The sequence below is a fragment of the Equus przewalskii genome, chromosome 10, assembly GCF_037783145.1.
Source record: "Equus przewalskii isolate Varuska chromosome 10, EquPr2, whole genome shotgun sequence".
Taxonomy (NCBI): domain Eukaryota; kingdom Metazoa; phylum Chordata; class Mammalia; order Perissodactyla; family Equidae; genus Equus; species Equus przewalskii.
The window spans coordinates 52,747,064-52,767,155 of record NC_091840.1 but is presented as its reverse complement, the minus strand read 5'-3'; the positions used below and the strand labels follow the sequence as shown (position 1 = coordinate 52,767,155).

The 20,092-nt window shown below is 41.9% G+C and overlaps 1 protein-coding gene and 1 long non-coding RNA gene across 2 annotated transcripts in view; one reads left to right on the top strand and one right to left on the bottom strand.

Annotated features, from left to right (window-relative positions):
* MYH8 (myosin heavy chain 8) overlaps positions 1-10,441 on the top strand; it is a 28,953-nt gene extending 18,512 nt beyond the window's left edge. The window contains exons 24-40 of the mRNA XM_008528749.2: positions 49-225; positions 305-450; positions 536-626; positions 714-1,103; positions 1,542-1,668; positions 2,268-2,386; positions 2,514-2,710; positions 3,841-4,024; positions 4,108-4,273; positions 4,371-4,495; positions 5,668-5,976; positions 6,650-6,853; positions 7,837-7,962; positions 8,051-8,221; positions 8,406-8,510; positions 9,074-9,169; positions 10,156-10,441. Coding sequence (XP_008526971.2) covers positions 49-225; positions 305-450; positions 536-626; positions 714-1,103; positions 1,542-1,668; positions 2,268-2,386; positions 2,514-2,710; positions 3,841-4,024; positions 4,108-4,273; positions 4,371-4,495; positions 5,668-5,976; positions 6,650-6,853; positions 7,837-7,962; positions 8,051-8,221; positions 8,406-8,510; positions 9,074-9,169; positions 10,156-10,305 — 2,883 coding nt within the window. The 3' untranslated portion in view covers positions 10,306-10,441. The remainder of the gene's footprint in view (positions 1-48; positions 226-304; positions 451-535; positions 627-713; positions 1,104-1,541; positions 1,669-2,267; positions 2,387-2,513; positions 2,711-3,840; positions 4,025-4,107; positions 4,274-4,370; positions 4,496-5,667; positions 5,977-6,649; positions 6,854-7,836; positions 7,963-8,050; positions 8,222-8,405; positions 8,511-9,073; positions 9,170-10,155) is intronic.
* LOC139074154 (uncharacterized) overlaps positions 1-15,976 on the bottom strand; it is a 30,473-nt gene extending 14,497 nt beyond the window's left edge. Inside the window, exon 1 of the long non-coding RNA XR_011523673.1 lies at positions 15,852-15,976. This is a non-coding gene — a long non-coding RNA (uncharacterized lncRNA). The remainder of the gene's footprint in view (positions 1-15,851) is intronic.
* Positions 15,977-20,092: the final 4,116 nt, after the last annotated feature.

The following is a 20,092-nucleotide window of genomic DNA, read 5'->3' as shown; positions in this document are numbered from 1 at the left end:
CAGTGAAGCTGCTTTATTGCAGAGACCATTTCTTCTCAATTTTCCAAGGTGAAAAACCTCACAGAGGAGATGGCAGGTCTGGACGAAACCATTGCTAAGCTGACCAAGGAGAAGAAGGCCCTCCAAGAGGCCCACCAGCAGACCCTGGATGACCTGCAGACAGAAGAGGACAAAGTCAGCACCCTGACCAAAGCTAAAACCAAGCTAGAGCAGCAAGTGGATGATGTAAGTGTATTTTTAATATTCACTTGAAAGATTTTTTTGATATACTTTCAATTTTTAACAAATTTTACTTTCTCATTAGCTTGAAGGGTCTCTAGAACAAGAAAAGAAACTTCGAATGGATCTAGAAAGAGCAAAGAGGAAACTGGAGGGTGACCTAAAACTGGCCCAAGAATCCACAATGGACATAGAAAATGACAAACAGCAACTTGATGAAAAACTGAAAAAGTAGGAACTCCAGAAAAAATTCTATGTGATAGCACCTTTCAGTTCATATGGGTACTTCTAATATGTCTTGTTCTTCTGTCTGAAGGAAAGAATTTGAAATTAGCAATCTGCTAAGCAAAATTGAAGATGAGCAGGCAGTAGAAATTCAACTACAGAAGAAGATCAAAGAGTTACAGGCAAGTCATCTCACCTCTGTTTTTTCTGCACCCCAAAAAACTTGAAATTGAGACAAGTTTATGTTAATGTGCTTGTGTCATTCTCAGGCCCGCATCGAGGAGCTGGAGGAGGAAATCGAGGCAGAGCGCGCCTCCCGGGCCAAAGCAGAGAAGCAGCGCTCCGACCTCTCCCGGGAACTGGAGGAGATCAGCGAGAGGCTCGAAGAAGCCGGTGGGGCGACTTCAGCCCAGATTGAGATGAACAAGAAGCGGGAGACTGAGTTCCAGAAAATGCGCAGGGACCTGGAGGAGGCCACCCTGCAGCATGAAGCCACGGCGGCCGCTCTGCGGAAGAAGCACGCGGACAGTGTGGCCGAGCTCGGGGAGCAGATAGACAACCTGCAGAGGGTCAAGCAGAAACTGGAGAAGGAGAAGAGCGAAATGAAGATGGAGATCGATGACCTTAGCAGTAATGCAGAGGCCATTTCCAAAGCCAAGGTACACAATACCACCTCTAAATGAGAGTAGTTAATAACCTGCAAGAATACCATTGTTCTCTGCCATTAAACATTGTTTGCAGGCAGTTTATAGCACTGAGCTAATATTTTCTATTCTAATATATTCCATTTTATTTCATTTCTTTTAAATGCTGAGTTATGACCCATTAAGATTATTTCAAAATCCACTTTAAGCAAGTATCAGTCTCCTTAGGATAAAGGAATGGGCTCCAACAATGACGGCTTCAGGGACATTATGCACTCACTCACTCATTAAGCATTATGCTTGAATCCTAGCACGTTCCAGAGTTGGTGCCAAAACTTTCAACTCCCACTTGACATAAATTTATTCACTCTAAAAATATTTTAAGAATCAAGTTTTAACTTTTCTTTTTTACTGCATGTAATGTGTCATCCTTCATCGTCACATGTCCTGTAGGCAAACCTTGAAAAGATGTGCCGAACACTAGAGGATCAGCTGAGTGAACTGAAGACAAAGGAGGAAGAGCAGCAGCGGCTGATCAACGACCTGACAGCACAGAGAGCGCGCCTGCAGACGGAAGCAGGTGGGCCCTCTCTCTGAGGCCTGCAACTGTGTACCAGATAAATGCACCTCCAGGGCTTCTCAACAACAGTAATGCTCTCATTTTAGAGGGGGATAAACAAACCATCAGAATTTGCTGAGCAGGTCAGAAAGAAAAAAAGCAAGTCAGCAAGCAAGTTTACTCCTTACACGTCTATGGCAACTCTGCTTTTTAATCTCCAGTTCTAACCAGTTCTATAATAATATTTAGAAGAGGATACAGTATATATTTGATATATATACATGTCTACATGCACATATATATAAGTATAAAAGCTTTACACTTATTTTTTTTTATGAGGAAGATGAGCCCTGAGCTAACATCCGCAACCAATCTCCTTCTTTTTGCTGAGGAAGATTGGCCCTGAGCTAACATCTGTGCCCATCTTCCTCTACTTTATATGTGGGATGCTGCCACAGCATGGCTTGATGAGCAGTGTGTAGGTCCGCACCCAGGATCCAAACCAGTGAACCCCAGACCACCAAAGTGAAGTGCATGAACTTAACCACTATGCCACTCAGCTGGCCCCTAGGCTTATTTTTGGTGCCATTAACAAATTCCTTTACTTCTATTATTCTTAGGTGAATACTCCCGACAATTAGATGAGAAAGATGCTTTAGTCTCTCAGCTTTCAAGGAGCAAACAAGCATTTACCCAGCAGATTGAGGAGCTGAAACGTCAACTAGAGGAAGAAACTAAAGTGAGTTTTACCAAAGACCTTCTTGGCTAATGAAATCTAAACATGTCCAGTTAGGTTCTACTTTGGGTGTGTGAATTAAATATCACTGAATAAATGAATTTAAGTCACTGAACTGGTACTTCTGCAGGCCAAGAACGCCCTGGCCCACGCCCTGCAGTCCTCCCGCCACGACTGTGACCTCCTGCGGGAACAGTACGAGGAGGAGCAGGAAGGCAAGGCCGAGCTGCAGAGGGCGCTGTCCAAGGCCAACAGCGAGGTTGCCCAGTGGAGGACCAAGTACGAGACGGACGCCATCCAGCGCACGGAGGAGCTGGAGGAGGCCAAGTATGTGCTTTGAACTCAGGGGGAGGAAAATGACACGTTTCTTAGCTGCCCGACTCAACAACTCCTGGAAGCAACTGTGATGATGTTGACAATGATGACAACACAGTAATAAGAGCAGAAGCTAACAGTTACTGACTGCATACTATGTGTCAAGTACTATACACACATTAGCTCATGTAGTTTTCATAGGACATTTTGTTATTATTATTCTTATCTCTATTTTAGAGATGAGGAAATTGAGGGCTGTGAGAGGTTAACCAACTAAGCCAAGGGCACGTGGTTAATAAATGGTGCAGCTGGGATTACACCAGACATTCTGCTTCCAGAGCCCAGCTAAAGCATCACAGTAGAAAGAGATTGCTCTTAAAAGTCATGTTGGAGGCCCCGAAATCATACATAATGTTCAGGATCAGTCTAAATAAAGTGAAGCCTTAGTCTGTGTAGAGACCAAAGGGAACCTTCAAGCAGGTCTTCTTGGGCATTAGGGCTAAAGGCTGTTCTGTACCTTACAGTAGGCATGCAATTGGGAACAAAGAATGTAGGTGATTCAGAAGAAGAAAAAAAAAACCTGCCTTTGCTTAAACTGGATGAATTGTCTTGATTTATTCATCAGTTTTTCTCTCATGAGATTGTCCAACTCTATATGATTAGAAGAAACTGGCTATTGTTCTCTAGGGAGAAAGTACACAAAATGAAACAGAGAGTCTGAGAAAGCAAATTAATATGCTCAGTATATTTTTTCCTACTAAAAATATCTGGTTAGCCTCAAGTCCTTTTTGGAATGAGATGAGATACATAAATCAATTAATAAAATTGTCCTGGCCATTCATTCTCCACAACCATACTCAATCAGAAGTCCTGAAAATTCTGAATTACATATGCGACGAGACACACACAGCAGAGCACTAACAGTGCCTCTAAGAATTTAACAACATACCAAGGACTTGAATCCAATCGTCCACCACTTTGGACCTTTCGTGCAGTTTCAATCTAGAAAGCAGTTCTGGCTACAAGGTTTGAAAACCATGTTATTTGCCATTATGGAAACAGGATTGTGAAAGGGGGCCAAGGAGGTTATCACTTGCTCCCATTCTTGACCACTCTCCTTACCCGCCTGGCTCACTTTTCAGGAAGAAGCTGGCCCAGCGTCTGCAGGAAGCTGAGGAACATGTAGAAGCTGTGAACGCCAAATGTGCTTCTCTTGAGAAGACCAAGCAGCGGCTCCAGAACGAAGTGGAGGACCTCATGCTGGACGTGGAGAGATCTAATGCTGCCTGCGCAGCTCTTGATAAGAAGCAAAGGAACTTTGACAAGGTGGCCCAGACTGCTTAACATTACCAATGTTTTACTTGGTCTCCCTTTCTCCTTGCACTGGCTGACGATTTACTGCTTTTCAGGTCCTATCAGAATGGAAACAGAAGTATGAGGAAACTCAGGCTGAACTGGAGGCCTCCCAGAAGGAGTCCCGTTCTCTCAGTACTGAGCTGTTCAAGGTCAAGAATGCCTACGAGGAATCCCTGGATCAACTTGAAACGCTAAAGCGAGAGAATAAGAACTTGCAGCGTGAGTCCTCTAGAACTTCCCTACCTCATACAGCCCTGGCAGGACATTTCCATGTCACCATCAGCTGACCTCTTCTCTCTTGTCTGTTCACCCACAGAGGAGATTTCTGACCTCACAGAGCAGATTGCTGAGGGTGGGAAGCAAATCCATGAATTGGAGAAAATAAAGAAGCAAGTGGAACAAGAGAAATGTGACATTCAGGCTGCCTTAGAAGAAGCAGAGGTACACATTATTAGGTTGTGAGGGAAAAAAATCAAAGACAGACATCGGTGAAAACACTCACAGTGTGCAATGATACTGTAAAATGGATACACTATTACAGACCTGGTGAGAATTCAAACTCATATAACGTTTAGGAAGGGCAATGGGCAACAGTTACCAAGAGCCCTAAAAATGTAAACACTATGACTCATCAATTCTATTTCTAAGAATCTATTCCAACAAAATAATCGTAAGTGGAGGTAAAGTTTTAAGCACAAAGATGTCCAGTCCAAGAACAAGATTAAGAAAATTACGCAACACCTATATGTTACAATTTTATATAGAGATTAAATGTAATTAATATGTGGAAATATTTATAGTAGACAGTAATTTTTAAAGCAATATACACAATTGCATATACAATATAATTTTATTATGTAGAAACGTACATAAACAAGAAAAAAACTAGAAAAAACACACCACATTAAAATGGTGATCTCTGAGTGAGGACACAACAGGAGGATTTTTCTCTGTTTTTATATATTGCCCCCAAGTTCTACAGTGAACACGTATTTCATAGTCACAAAAAATATATATGCTTTAAAACTGAGAATTTCTACAACAGGAATTAGTATATGATACATGAACATTTTAATTTATAAAACAGACTGAGAGTTCATGTTTACTACACAAGTTTAATCATATCACTTTTGTTAGTACATATATGAATAATATTTGCATAGCACTTTATATTTTACAAAGCACCTTTATTACAGAGCTGCCTTTATAACCCATGACCGAATAAACAAAAGAATGATTTAGCTAGCAGGCTTCTGGAACTACTATATTGTGCTTTGTTAAATTATACAAGCTGATTTTTTTTTAAAGATTTTATTTTTCCTTTTTCTCCTCAAAGTCCCCCGGCACATAGCTGTGTATTTTTAGTTGTGGGTCCTTCTAGTTGTGCCATGTGGGACACCGCCACAGGATGGCCTGATGAGCGGTGCCATGTCCGTGCCCAGGATCAGGACCGGCGAAACCCTGGTCCGCTGAAGCAGAACGTGCGAACTTAACCACTCGGCCACGGGGCCAGCCCCACACAAGCTGATATTAATAAGAGTTTGGCTCACAAGAGAACATACTCCAAAAATTCACACTATTTTTCATTATTAATTGATCACTGTTTTGTTAAGGCATCTCTTGAACATGAAGAGGGAAAGATCCTGCGCATCCAGCTTGAGTTGAACCAAGTCAAGTCTGAAGTTGACAGGAAAATTGCTGAAAAGGATGAGGAAATTGACCAGCTGAAGAGAAACCACATTAGAGTCGTGGAGACTATGCAAAGCACCCTGGATGCCGAGATCAGAAGCAGGAATGATGCTCTGAGAGTCAAGAAGAAGATGGAGGGAGATCTGAATGAAATGGAAATCCAGCTGAACCACGCCAACCGCTTGGCAGCAGAGACCTTGAGGAACTACAGGAACACCCAAGGCATCCTCAAGGTAAAGTCCACATTTAACGGCCCGGATCAGTCAGGCAGGTTACCTGTCTTCCACTCCTCAAAACACCTTCTTGTAAAACCATCCATTTTTTTCTTTTAACAAATTGTACAGCTCACAGAATGGAGGTAGCTAAATTAAATACATGTAGGACATAATATTTTTAAAGAAATGTTATGTAAAAGAACAAACGGAAATCCAGAGACAAAGTATGACACGAGAGAAAGTGCAAGACTCGCACCAACAAGCCTGAGGTTGAGTCTCAGTTTTGTTACTTACTAGCTGCCTGATTTTAGGCAAGTTATTTAACCTCTCAGAACCTTTGTTTCTGCTTCTACAAAATAAGAATGAAACTACCCACCTCATAGGGTTATTGTGAGGATCAAATGAGATAAAAGATGTCAAGGACCGGGTAAAGCATATGGAAAGTGTTCCATAAATGATAGACATTAGTGGCTCCCACATGAAAAATTAACCAGTTAATGGCATAAACAGAACAAGAAGCTGCCTTCTGATAATTCTCTCTTACTTGAGCTGGTGACATCACCACTTTCATGTTCTTTCAAATGACAGGCCTGTCATTTCCTGTTCCTGGCACCAGTACTTCTTGCCGTTCATCTCCTGGGACGTTCACATCCTCTTCAGAGTGTCTAAGGACATTTTTTCTACTTAACAGGACACCCAGCTGCACCTGGATGATGCTCTCCGGGGCCAGGAGGACCTGAAGGAGCAGCTGGCCATGGTGGAGCGCAGAGCCAACCTGCTGCAGGCCGAGATCGAGGAGCTGCGGGCCACTCTGGAGCAGACCGAGAGGAGCAGGAAAATCGCAGAACAGGAGCTCCTGGATGCCAGTGAGCGCGTCCAGCTCCTGCACACCCAGGTGAGACCCTCACATCACACAAATGCTGGTGTATTGTTAAATGATGAATCAGAATCAAAATGTAGAAGCACTCCATTTTCATAAATATGTCTATATTAAAAGGGATGGGGATGTGCTCTAAAATATTAATTGCAGTTATCTTAGAGGGATGGAGTTATAAGTGTTTTTATGTGTGTGTTCCTATTTGTCTTTTTTAGATTTTCTACCAAAAAAAAAAAAAGAGGGTATTACTTTTTTATTTAAAAATAAGGTTTGGTTCTTTATATTGAAAACCATCATGTGAAATAAACTTGAATGAAGATATCTATACTCCAAAACTCAAAAACATTCCGTGCAGTGTTTCCCATCAGGGGCACTTCAGCATTTAGCATCGTTGTGTTTGCTGTCGCTGTGCCTTGCAGGTCATTTAACCTCCCTGATTTGCCTGGACTTTAAGTGGAGTAGCACCCTCTAGACATTTTGACAACCAAAAATATCCACCCCCAAACATTTCCAAATGCTGACCGAGACAGCAGTGCTTCCTTTTTGAGAACCACTGAGTTGATATGTTAACATAATATTTTCATAAGACTAATTCAGCATTCCCCAAGGGAACAAACCATGAAAGTTCACAGAGAATAGATTCCTCCTAATTGAGAAATCCCAGTGCCAGGCACTCAACAAAAAGCATCTATTCTTTCCGAATATTTCCAACCTTTTAAGGACAGAATACTAGTGATGTCCGGTTGAAATATAATTGAAAGAGCAATTCATTAATATAGGCATTCTTAAACCTCAGAAGTCCTTATGCATAAATCAGATGGATGTTGGGGCAACGAGGGCAGAGGGAAGTCCAACCTTGCAAATAATTATTCTGCACTGAACAAATATTTCAAGTTTAGTGAAATGTTGTCATTAGTTCCTTGCCACGAGCCAACAAGGAAGACACATAAAACACCAAAGGGCAAACTGCAAATCTTGCAAATTTCCACTATTTTTAACAGAACACCAGCCTGATCAACACCAAGAAGAAATTGGAAAATGATGTGTCACAACTCCAGAGCGAAGTGGAAGAAGTAATTCAAGAATCACGCAACGCAGAAGAAAAGGCCAAGAAGGCCATCACTGATGTGAGCAAGATGAGCATTTGTTTTATTGATACCACATGCTACCCTCCATTACCAGTTTCCTTATCTTCTTGATTTATTTGCTAATTAGGCGGCCATGATGGCTGAGGAGCTGAAGAAGGAGCAGGACACCAGCGCCCACCTGGAGCGGATGAAGAAGAACATGGAGCAGACGGTGAAGGACCTGCAGCACCGTCTGGATGAGGCTGAGCAGCTGGCCCTGAAGGGTGGGAAGAAGCAGATCCAGAAACTGGAGGCCAGGGTGGGTATCTCAATCTCCCAGGCTGGGAAGGGGAAAACGACACTCCCTCTACCCTTCTCTTTTCCCACATACTGACTCCCATCTTTGTACTAGGGCTGGGGACATCCACTCAATATCTTCAGTAGGTCCTGAGCTAATTAATATCCCCCAAGGCTAACTGTGCACGTACCTTCCTTGGTGGTAGGTACGTGAGCTTGAAGGAGAGGTTGAAAGTGAACAGAAACGCAATGCTGAGGCTGTTAAAGGTTTGCGGAAACACGAGAGAAGAGTAAAGGAACTCACCTACCAGGTAAGGGGAACAGCTTTCTAGAATATCCAGACTTCCTGCCAGTGGGAAACTGAAACCTGGTGATGATTTATGTCACATCCACAAATAGATACACATTAACTTGGTACATATAAGGGGCAAATGACACAGTTGCTTATCACAGACCTATACCAAGCTTGGAAAATCAGGAAGGCCTTTACAAGAGAGCATAAGAGGGGAAAGGACACAAGTTTTAAAGACAGATAAACTGGCTTTTAGCCCTAGTTTGGCCTCTCTTATTTTTGAACTTGGGTGGGTTACTTAACACTCTCAACCTTAGTTTCATTACCTATAAAATAGAATAACATCTACTCTCCAGGGCAGGAAGGTAAGGATTAGAGAAGATGTGTATAATTCCCTAATACAGCACCCGCACATAGTGGACATTTAACAAGAGTGGAGACTGCGAATACTATGAAAAAAGTCTCAAAGTTGACCAAGTTTACCCCAGGCCCACCTGCCATCATAACAAAGTGATTTATTTTACCATCTGTAGTAGGCTTATTGCATTGTGTTGAATGCAAATCACTTTTTCCAACTTCCAGACTGAGGAAGACCGCAAGAATGTTCTCAGGCTGCAGGACTTGGTAGATAAATTACAGGCAAAGGTGAAATCATACAAGAGACAAGCAGAGGAGGCTGTAAGTATCTTTAAGCCTTTGAGGGAAAAAGAAAACTTCTTTTGGGATAAAAATATATTAAGAGAATGTGTTAATGAGATAAAAGGAGACAAAGTAAGAATCTACCAGTCATATTTTAAGAGAGATGATTTTATAAATACGAATTTACCTCCAAATCCTAATTACAAAATATGACTTCAAGAGGAGATATTTTTATTATTAGACATTTTCTAAGTTTTGAGGGGAAAAAAAGAAAGCTCCAAATAACCCACCTTACTTGATAGCTGCAAAGAATATACAGTAGAAGTTCTACTTAACACCATGATAAATTCCTCTCCCTCTGGAAATGCACAAAAGCAAGTGTTTTCAAAAACCAAACTTGAATCTTTCCCCAACTGACTCATTGGCTCACTACCAATGTCATCATCAGTGGCTCATCTCTCCACATCTGCTAAAGCAAATAAGGATGTGCCGGAAGACTGGCCGGTTTCACTTCTCCTGGTTGTTTCCCCTTCTTCCAGACACAACATAGTAGGCAAGAAGCAAGGGGCAGGCATAAATGGTAATAAGTCCAACCAACAGAGGTGTACTTTCTTCCTAGCCCCACTTTTCCCTTTCTCTGTCTACCAGAGTCAAAATATATGGGAAAAAATTTAAGGTGGGATTTTCCCAAAGTTATCATTTGACCTTACATTCACTTACTAAACACTGTGAAGGCACAGGGGTCTCCTCCTCCTTTCCCCCCAGTCCATACATCATAAACAGATTTCACATAAGTATGGGTTTGACATAAGGTTCTCCTTTCCATTTTGAAACTGTTTCTTCTTTTGTTCTTAAAAGTAAAAAACGTAATTGAAGTTACAAGCAAGTTCTGTCCAGATTTGAAGTCAGATATGGCAAACAGACCGTAAGCGGGAACTATTTGAGTTGAGGAAATAATCCCATTAGGTGACAAGTGCAATGAGAACCACAAGGCTTAATTCTCACAATGCTATCTCTATTCTTAGGAGGAACAATCCAACGCTAACCTTGCCAAATTCCGCAAGCTCCAGCACGAGCTGGAGGAGGCCGAGGAACGGGCTGACATCGCCGAGTCCCAGGTCAACAAGCTGCGGGTGAAGAGCCGGGAGGTTCACACAAAACTCAGCGCAGAGTGAACACAGCTGCCTCGTGCTGCCAAGTGGCTGAAGAAATGCACAAAATGTGCTAATTTTGGCCACTTGTTTTATGATGTTTCTTTTTCTCCTAATGCTGAGTAAATAAAAACTACAGTAAACTTATAAATTAACAGACTGTCATTTTTTACTTTCCCACCTAGAAATTATTTTTTTAATATTATATATGGCTTTGCAGGGCATTCAGTATTTTGTACCTCCATCACCACCCAGCATCCCCTTTCCCATCTTCCCCTCCCATCCACACATACACACACACAGTTATCTTCTGCTACATTTGTTTTCATTAAAACTCTCTGCAGTGTTAAGAATTCCTATGGAAAACACACCCTCAGGCTGCCCCCTCAAACAGGACCCATTCATTTATCCGCTCCACAAACAGTTATGGGGCATCTTCTACACGCCAGGCCCTGTGCTAAATTCTGCGGATATAGCAGTGAATAAAGCATAGTTCCTGCCTTCTGGGAGCTTATGTTCTACAAGCAGAGAAAGGCAATCAACAAATAAGAAGCTATATAATGTATCAGACGGTAAGCACTAATGGGAAATTAAAAAGTAGGAGGTGGCAGTTCGTATTCTGAGGAGAGTAGTGAAGGAGGGGATCTCCAATAAGAAGACATTTGAGCAAACACCTGAAGGAAACAAGGGAGTAAGCCAAGTGAGTACATGAGGGCAGAGCATTTCCAAGCAGAGGGAACCACAGACAACGCAAAAGCCTTGAGGCAGGGGCAGGTTGGCAAGTCACAGGACAGGAAGGAGCGCAGCAGGGCTGGAGGAGAATGAGCAAGAGAGAATTATGACAAAGGAGAGGAACCAGAGGGCCCAGAGTTCTCATAGGGCCCAAGGGCTACCTGAGGACTTTTGCCTTTACTCAGAGTGAGATGGGAAAGGAGGGTTTTGAGCAGAGGGGTGATACTAACACACATTTTGCAAGAATCACTGTGGCTGCTGTGGGGTGAATAAACCAAAAAGGGCAATGGTAGAACCCAGGAGACCAGCTGGGAGCCTATTGTAAAATAAAAGATAAAAAACCACAGTGGCTTAGACCAGAGAAGTAGCACTGGGAGATGATCAGTAGGTGGATTCTTGATGTACCATGAAGGTAGCGCACACAGGATTTTCTGATAGACTGGACGGGTGGGTGGGTAAGAGAGAGACGAGAGAGAAAGAAGTTAGGAAAAATGGAAGGATAAGACAAGAAAGATTTGGTGAAGCATAAACATGAGGGGTTTGATCTCCAGAAAGAGAGGAGGGAGTAGAACAAAAATGCAATCTAGATAAAAATTGTATTTTATGCATTCCTGTCCCTCTTCCACCTTCTAGCATCCACTCTCCCCCGCCTCAATCTTGTACAGTACAAATTATACAGGCCACAATCTCAAGTATGTCTAAAATCATACCAAAAGTTTAAAACAAAAAAAATTTCAAAATACTCTCCTAAACAAAATTTTGGATCAAAGTGAAAACCAAAACTACAATTATAAAAATGTCTAGAAGTAAACATAAGAGTAAATCTTTGTGACCTTGGCTTACGCAAAGATTTCTTAGGTACAACACCAGGAGCACAAGCCACGAAAGAGAAGATTGATAGATCGGACTTTATCAAATTTCAAAGTTTCTGATCTTTGAAAAACACTGTTAAGGAGAATGAGAAGTCACGGACTGAGAGGAAGTATCTGCAAATTATATCCCTGATAAAGGACTTGAGTCCAGAATATATAAAGAAATCTAAAAATTCAATAAAAAGAAAACAAATCACCCAATTTTTAAGGAGGCAAAAAATTAAAACAAACATTTCCCCAAAAAAGATTTACAGATGGCAAACAGGCACATGAAAAATGCTCAACATCATGAGTTATTAGGAAAACACAATTAAAATATAATGAGATGTCACTACATATCTATTACAAACGCTAAAAGTCCAAGCGTTGGCCAAGAGGTGGAGGAACTGGACTTCTCATATCTGCTAGTGGTAATGTAAAATGGCACAACAACTTTGGAAGACAGTTTGGCAATTTCTTAAAAAGTTAAGAAATTATCCATTTGTTCCAGTTATTCCACTCCTAGGTATTTACCCAAGAGAAATGAAAACATATGTCCACACAAAAACTTGTACACAAATATTCACAGCATATTTATTTGTAATAGCCAAAAACTGGAAACAACCCAAATGTCCATCAACAGGTGAATGGATAAACACATTGTGGTAAATCCATACAATGGAATACTACTCAGCAATAAAAAGAAATAAACAATCAACACACAAAAAAACATGGATGAATCTCAAAATAATTATGCAGAGTGAAAGCAGCCAGACCAAAGAAAAAGTGTGGACTCTAATATCCCATTTATATAAAAATCTAGAAAATAAAAACTATTCTATAGTGACAGAAAGCTGACCAGTGGTTGCTTAGAGATGGAGAGGTAGGATTTATGGGAAGCACAGAGGCACAGCAGGAGGTATTACAAAGGAGCAGGAGGAAACTTTGGGGGACAATGGTCATGTTCATTATCTTGATTTAGATGATGGTGTCACAGTGTATACATATGTCTAATTCACTTTACACAGTGCAGCTTATTATATGTCAGTCATAACTTCATAACCCTGGTTAAAATTTTTCATTGTGGGAAATACTACAATAATAGTGCTTTGTGAACATAATAATTAGAATACTGTATGTCAAACTTTAAAGCCAGAATTATAATTTTTGATAGGAATTACATTAAATGTATTTATCAGTTTGGGGGAAATTAACATATTTACTATATTGATTCTTCCAAATTATGGATGTGGTATATTTCTCCATTTATTTAGATCTTTGATTTCTTTCAACAGCATTTTGTAGTTTTCAGCATACAGCCCTGCACGTTTTGTTAGATTTACATCTAAATTTTTCTTTTTCTTTCTTTCCTTTCGTTTTTAAGTGATTGTAAATGGTACTGTATTTCTAATTTTGGTGTCCACATGTTCATTGCTAGCATATTGCACATAGAAATACAATTGATTTTTGTATGTTTATCTTAGATCCTAAAACCCCACTATACTCACTTAATAGTTCTGAGTTTCTTTGTAAATTCTTTGGGATTTTCTACATGGCCAATCACATCATCTGGGGAAACCACCACTTAAAGTGAATCTAAATTACCATGAAGTCCAAAATTACATAGTAAATTTGGGGGGAAAAAGTCTGATTGGGATTTTATCTTAAAAATAAAGCCAAAGTATTGAAATAAGTTTACTTTACGTTATATTGCACAAGATTTAGATTATACTTACAACTGTCCGCTAATTCTTAGAGAATGAATTAATGTGGGAGTTGGGAGGAGAGAGACATAATTCCCACAATCTTATATGAAACGGCATCCTTCATGTTTAATTTTTGCAATGCAATCATTAAAAATGTCCCTTTTTGCAAAAAGGGTGTGATGGTTTCACTGATATTTTTCTTTTTAAGATTTTTATTTTTCCTTTTTCTCCCAAAGGCCCCCAGGTACACAGTTGTGTATTTTTAGTTACGGGTCCTTCTAGTTGTGGCATGTACGCCCAGGATTTGAACCAGCGAAACCCTGGGCTGCTGAAGCAGAGCTCGGGAACTTAACCACTCGGCCACAGGGCGGCCCCTATTTTCAGTGATATTTTTAAAGTTGTTCCTCATCCTTTGATCCTGAAACTCATTCTCTTGAAATGCTTACTGCATCACCATCTTTGTCCATTTTCAGTTCTTCTGTTCTCAGCCAGTTCAGCGCTGCTGCATCCACAGTGGTCAACGGCTTTGCAAAATTCAAGCAGATTTCTAATACCACTTTCATCAACTTGATTAAATTCTGCAACTTTTACAAGATCCGTCATTTTATTTTGCAGTCATGTTACGTTGATTATTGAATATTTACAACATCGGACGATAAGCACAATCATTAGTGAATACTTTTTGTTTTCCTATGCAGTATCATTCCCGTGGAGACTCCAACAACAGGCACGCCACTATTGTGAATCTTAAAACATCCATAAGCCTTTGTCCAGAAAGTCTAGTCTATAAATTTCATAATTAAAGACATGTATAAACATTTACATACACATATGTTTACTAGAATATGTAAAAGAACAAAAAATTAAAGCAACCTGAATGCCCAACAATAGAAAACTGGTTAAATAAATGATGGTACATTTATAGGATGGAAGGCTATGTAACTATGAAAACGCATGATGAAGAAGAGTTCATATGATGAGAAAATTTTCATAATCTGTTAAGTTTTAAAGACAGAACAAAAAACTATCCCAGCTGTGCACGGTTTAAAAACATGTGTTTAAAGAAACTGCATACATGTTCACAAACATGTAAAAAAAGGTGAGAAAGGACTTAAACCAAAATGTAGGTAGAGATGACATGTATGCTACAATTTTAGGAGGGATTCAAAATTTGCCTTCCATGTTTCAGCAGATTTTTCAATCTTTCTACAACGTGTACATTACCTCTGAAATTTTTTTAAAGGCTCATAGTTTTTAAATACATAAATAAAATTACCCTGCTTCTTAACAACATTTCATATCCACCCTCATCAAAGACATGGCCATGAGTGACAACAGAAAGGCGAAGAGGAGAGGGTCACTTGATGGATGAAACCATTAGCACAGCTGCTGAAAGCTGTCGCCTTTCATCTGCGCTTTCAGGGGGGATTAACATTCCAGGGCTAACACGGCAGCTGTCAGTGCGCGCAGAGGCCCGGGCACATGCTACACATGCCAGTGTCCCCAGGCACCTTTGCTGCAGACTGTATCAGTCACATTTTCCTAAGTGGGAAGCAGAAGAATCAGCTGTGGGCACATGGAAAGAACCTTACTTAAGGCTGGAATGTACCAGCCTGATTCCTCCCTCCTGGCTCCCCGGGCCACCAAGATGCCGTTTCCGGAGCCCACAAGGAAAAAGAAAGCCTCTCCGGGGGTGAAGGAGAAAACACTCCCCTTGGGGACCCACCCAAAACGGGGATTTTCTTAGATTATAGTAGCCTGACCTTCACAAGAGGGCGGACTCTTTTCTCCCCTCCTCACAGAAACTATGGCTTACGGCTCTCTCTTGGGGAAACTGAGGTACGATGCAGCGCGAGGGCTCAAATTATGAGGAATTTTGATAAGAGCATGGATGGCAAAGGTGGTGCCTTTTGAGCAACAGAATCATAATTTTTTCCAGGATTCTGAAAAATGATTCAATTGATAGCCACAGATTTTAGGACCCAAAATGGACTGAGCACCATCTATTATATAAGTTTACGTATATACAGTACAATCACGTGCCTACACAGGCAATGAAAAATTTCAAATGGAAACTGGCGACTTAAAAATTTTTCCAAAATCTCCTTCTGGCCGGTCACGTCAAGAGGCCTGCGTTCAAATTCCCGCCCCACGGCCAGCTTCACAGCCGCCGGCAGCCCTCTGCCTCCCGCAGTTACGCTCAGGGAACACCGGGGGATCAGGGAACACCGGGGGACCAGCTGGGCCCTCAGCGCCCGCAAACCCTCACAGCCTCACTCACCGCCCATGTCCCACTGTCGCCTCCAGGCGGGTCTTGCTCTGGGCGGGGCACTTCCGGCCTCTCCTTCCCTCAGCCTGGCTTCCCCCATGATGCCCTGGGGCGCACCGGAAGTGATCCTCCCCTCCCTGGCAAATTGAAACTTTGTTTCTTTCCAATGGACTTTGGGTGGGTCCCTTCAAGTGGGCACTGCTGTGCTTTCTTCCATTATCAGTACTGCGATCCACCCGCACACCCCCAACTAGATCATAAGCTGCTGGAGAAAACCAACTTTTTATCCACGATGCCTGGAACGGTGTCTTCATAAGCCACCTGTTAACTGAGGGGCGCTCAGTAAATTCTTTCTGTCTGACAGAATGAAGCAAAGCTGAATAGAAAAAGAGCAGATAATCGGGCCAACACGCAGCACAGAATAAGGAAGAATAAAGTCGCCTTTCTACCAATAGCTGACATTTAAGGCCTGAAGTCCTTACCTTAGTTTGCAAAGCTCTGACCATCTGGCCCCTGGCCACTTCTGCCGCTTCATTCCCTACTCCTGTTTCCCTCGCTCCCTTCACCCCTGCCCTACTGGCCTTTTTTCCTTTCCCTGTGCAGGCAGCTCACCTCCCAGAGCCTTCACATTTGTTTCCCCTGCCTGGAATACTGTCCCTCTGATAGTCTTATGGCTTCCTCCTTCACTTCAAATATCACCTCTTCAGGAAGATTTCCTTGATCAACTTATTTACACACCACACAACCACTATTTCCTTATCCTGCTTTTCCTTTCCTTCAGAGCATTTATCATTAACTGACATTAGATATCTGTTTGTTTGTTGTCTGTCCCCATATACACACACCCTAGAATAGAAATTTTTTTTGGCTGAGGAAAGTTGGCCCTGAGCTAACAACTATTACCAATCTTCCTTTGGTCGCTTGAGGAAGATTCACCCTGAGCTAACATCTGCGCCAGTTTACTCTATTTTGTATGTGGGTCGCTGCCACAGCATGGCTGCCAATGAGAGGTGTAGGTGGCACCCAGGAGCCAAACCCAGGCTGCCAAAGTGGAGTGCCACAGACTTAACCACTAGACCATAGGGCCGGCCCCCTAGAATAGAATTTTCATGAGGAGAGAGACTGCCTGTGTTGTTCCCCAGCACTTAAAATCCTCCAGAGCATAGTAAGCCCTCAATTAATGATGAATAAACAATTGAATCAGTGTTGCTGACTCTGTGCATTACAGCTTCAAAATTAGCAGTTTGAGGTGTGAATTTCTTCACCATCTAGCTTGGTGAAAGATCTCAAGCTAGTTTCACCTAGCCCTGGCTTGATCAGATTTGAGGCTTTTGCCATGATATTCCCAACAACCTTTCAATGAGGAGCTTATCTGGGTTTGCCCAGGACTGTACCAATTTTAAAACTAAAGGTCTCAGGAACATCTTCAGTCCCAAGCAAACTAGGACTGTTGGTCACCCTACTTTCAGGTATCCAGGCTCCATCTTCCTTTTGTTTTATTGTTGTGGGGGGAGGTATCGGCAGGCAGGGTGAGGGTGTGGACCTAAGAGTGTTCTGGGCCATCTGAACAGGAAATTGGCTACACATGGCAGGTAGGATGGAGGGACCAGATGGACCATGGTCAGGCTGTAGTCAGCTGGCAGTCTCACCAAACAGCAACAAACAAGACATGAGAGAACATCATAGATGTTGTCCTGCCTTCCGGGGCCCTCTGGCACCGGCAGGGGTTGGTGCTTTCTCTACTGAAAGCTCCTGGTTTCTAAATCTCAGGTCCCGCCCACTCTCCTTTTTCCAAACTATCACATCACTTCTAAATAGTACCCTGTTGTGCATTCATTAACTGAGTTGTCACTAGAATCTCATGTCGCTATTACCACCATTTTATCAATGAAGAAACTGAGGCTCCAAAAAGTTAAATAACTTACCCAAATTCACATAGTTTAAATGGTAAAGTCAGTATTTGAATCCCAGCATTCTGACGGTCAAGGTCAATTCTTAGTTACTACATTGTCATGCAATTTTAACAATATAAATGCATATTTTGGCTATGTCCAGCAAAGGATATATCTTTTTTTTTGTTTAAGGACACATCTTTTAAGACCCAATAGCAGTAAGTAAAAGGAATTGCTTATTCTTTTCTTAGTTCTAATGAGGCTTTAAGCAACTGAAATAACCAAAACACAACTAATAGACAAAAAAAGGTAAATGACAGAGACTCTGACCCTTGCAGGTATCAGCCAAGGTGATGGGGCCAGGCGGGGAAGTCTCCAGTTTATTGAGCAGACCTAGCTGGTAGGACTTCTTCTCTGAACATAATGTTCCCAGGCCATCCACACATCTCTCCAAGTTGTTTCAGAGAAGGGCGCCTGGTTTGTGTGTAATTCTGAGATGCATGTATGATTCTGAGAGCATTAGTGTCTTACAGGATCTTGCAAAACCAGAAGCAGCTGAATTGTAGTGAAAAGACAAACCAGACTCGGAATCAAAGATGTTTCTTCCAGTTCTCACTCTGCCCCTCGCTAGCTGTATTACCAGGCACCTAACCTTGCGAAGCCTCAGTTTTCCAACATATAAAACTGACAAATTTATTTCCTCTTTAAGATTTAAGAAGAGTCCATTTAAATAATTCTCTTGATAATCCCCTATCAACTTTCTGCTTTGCAAAATTTCAGTGTATAAATGCTAGCAGTGAAGAAGATTGTGTGTTGCGTTTGAAAGAGCTCTGAACTAGCTCTCCTGAGTTTGAGAGCAGAAGAGGAGAGTCTGTTTCTACCTTTAGTATTAATTAGGTAACCTGTCCAGAACCTCAATTTCTGATTCTGTAAGTTTAGGGTTAGATTAGATCATATTGAAGGCCCTCTCTCATTCTGGAATCTAATATTCTCTCTTAAATCTTTAGTTAGGCATTCAAATATAAATTCACGTCGCTCACTAACGTACCTGTCCCATGACTTTCACCTAGAAATTTCTGTTCCTGGCGAGGGAGCTTCCTGCTGCTTTTTGAAACTTCATCTGTTACATAAGCTCTTAGAGAGCTGTGAGGGGTGAGTGTGATCCCGCTATCAGCACAGCTAATTGCCCTTTCTTCTCAAGTAGCCCTCTGAGGACTGACGTGGATCACACTTTTTCCTAGTCCTCTCTCGTTGGCCCTGCTACTGCCTTGTCTTTCTGCACCACCCGAATCTGCACTTCCTCTGAAGGCATCTTATATCGTGATTGGTGGAGAGATTTGCTCCTAGGAAAATCAGGAAAACTTTTCCTCCTCCCTACCAGCTGTTCACTCCTTAATCCCTGGCCGTCAAAGCTTCTACCCCCACCATCCTGCTGACATTAATGTCAAGATCACCTCCCTGACCAGTCCAATATCCTTCTCATGATCCTCCTTTTCTCCAGCTTCTCTAGTGCTCTTCATTCTGTCCTCTCTCTTGAAAATATCGCTTCCCCTGACTTCTTTTGATACTAATAATAAAGTTCCTTTCACTTTAGAGCTGACAAAACAATTTTGTAACAAGCCTGGAGAAAACCCTCACTCACAGAACTCCTCTCAGGTTAGAGAGAGATGGGACGGCAGTGTGGGATGTGAGCTGTGGACTACAGGGGGTAGTGGCAGGGTAAGGTGAGTCCCCCAAAAGGGCATATGTGAGTAAAAATAGGTGGTCACCAAACTTTCCAAGGATGAAAGTGGTCTTCTTTACTTGAGGACTTTTATTTTCTTGAGTAACCATGATGAATAGGAATGCAGGTCTATGGCAGAGCTAAAAGGCTCCCCATAATACAGTAACAACTGAGTGCCAGTAAGAGTGGGGGAGATACACCTCAGGGGAAGAAAGGAATGAACCACTAGCATCAAGGTGTGTAATATAATCCTCTTCTATGTTTCTTCATACAAAATCTTCAGTAAAGTCCACATTGCTGGCTTCCGTCTTTGGCAGTCATGCATTATCTGCTAAAGTCTGTGTCAAGGATGACATAGATCAAAACACACTGTTTGGCATGGGCTGGAAACAGACTGCATGCAGAGACAGCCACATATACATGGGAAGACAGTATCTCATTTGACCCCCCACACCATCCTCGTGACTTGGGCAGAAACAGAATTATTTGTCTGACTTTGCGGCTGAAAGGGAAAACACCACAGTTGCTGAGAGAGGTGATGTGACCAGCCACAGTCAGTAAAGGGCAGAAGTAAGATATGGACCCACTTGGCTCTTTGGGCTCCAGCAAGATCTCACTCAGGTATTTGCTTCCCTGCA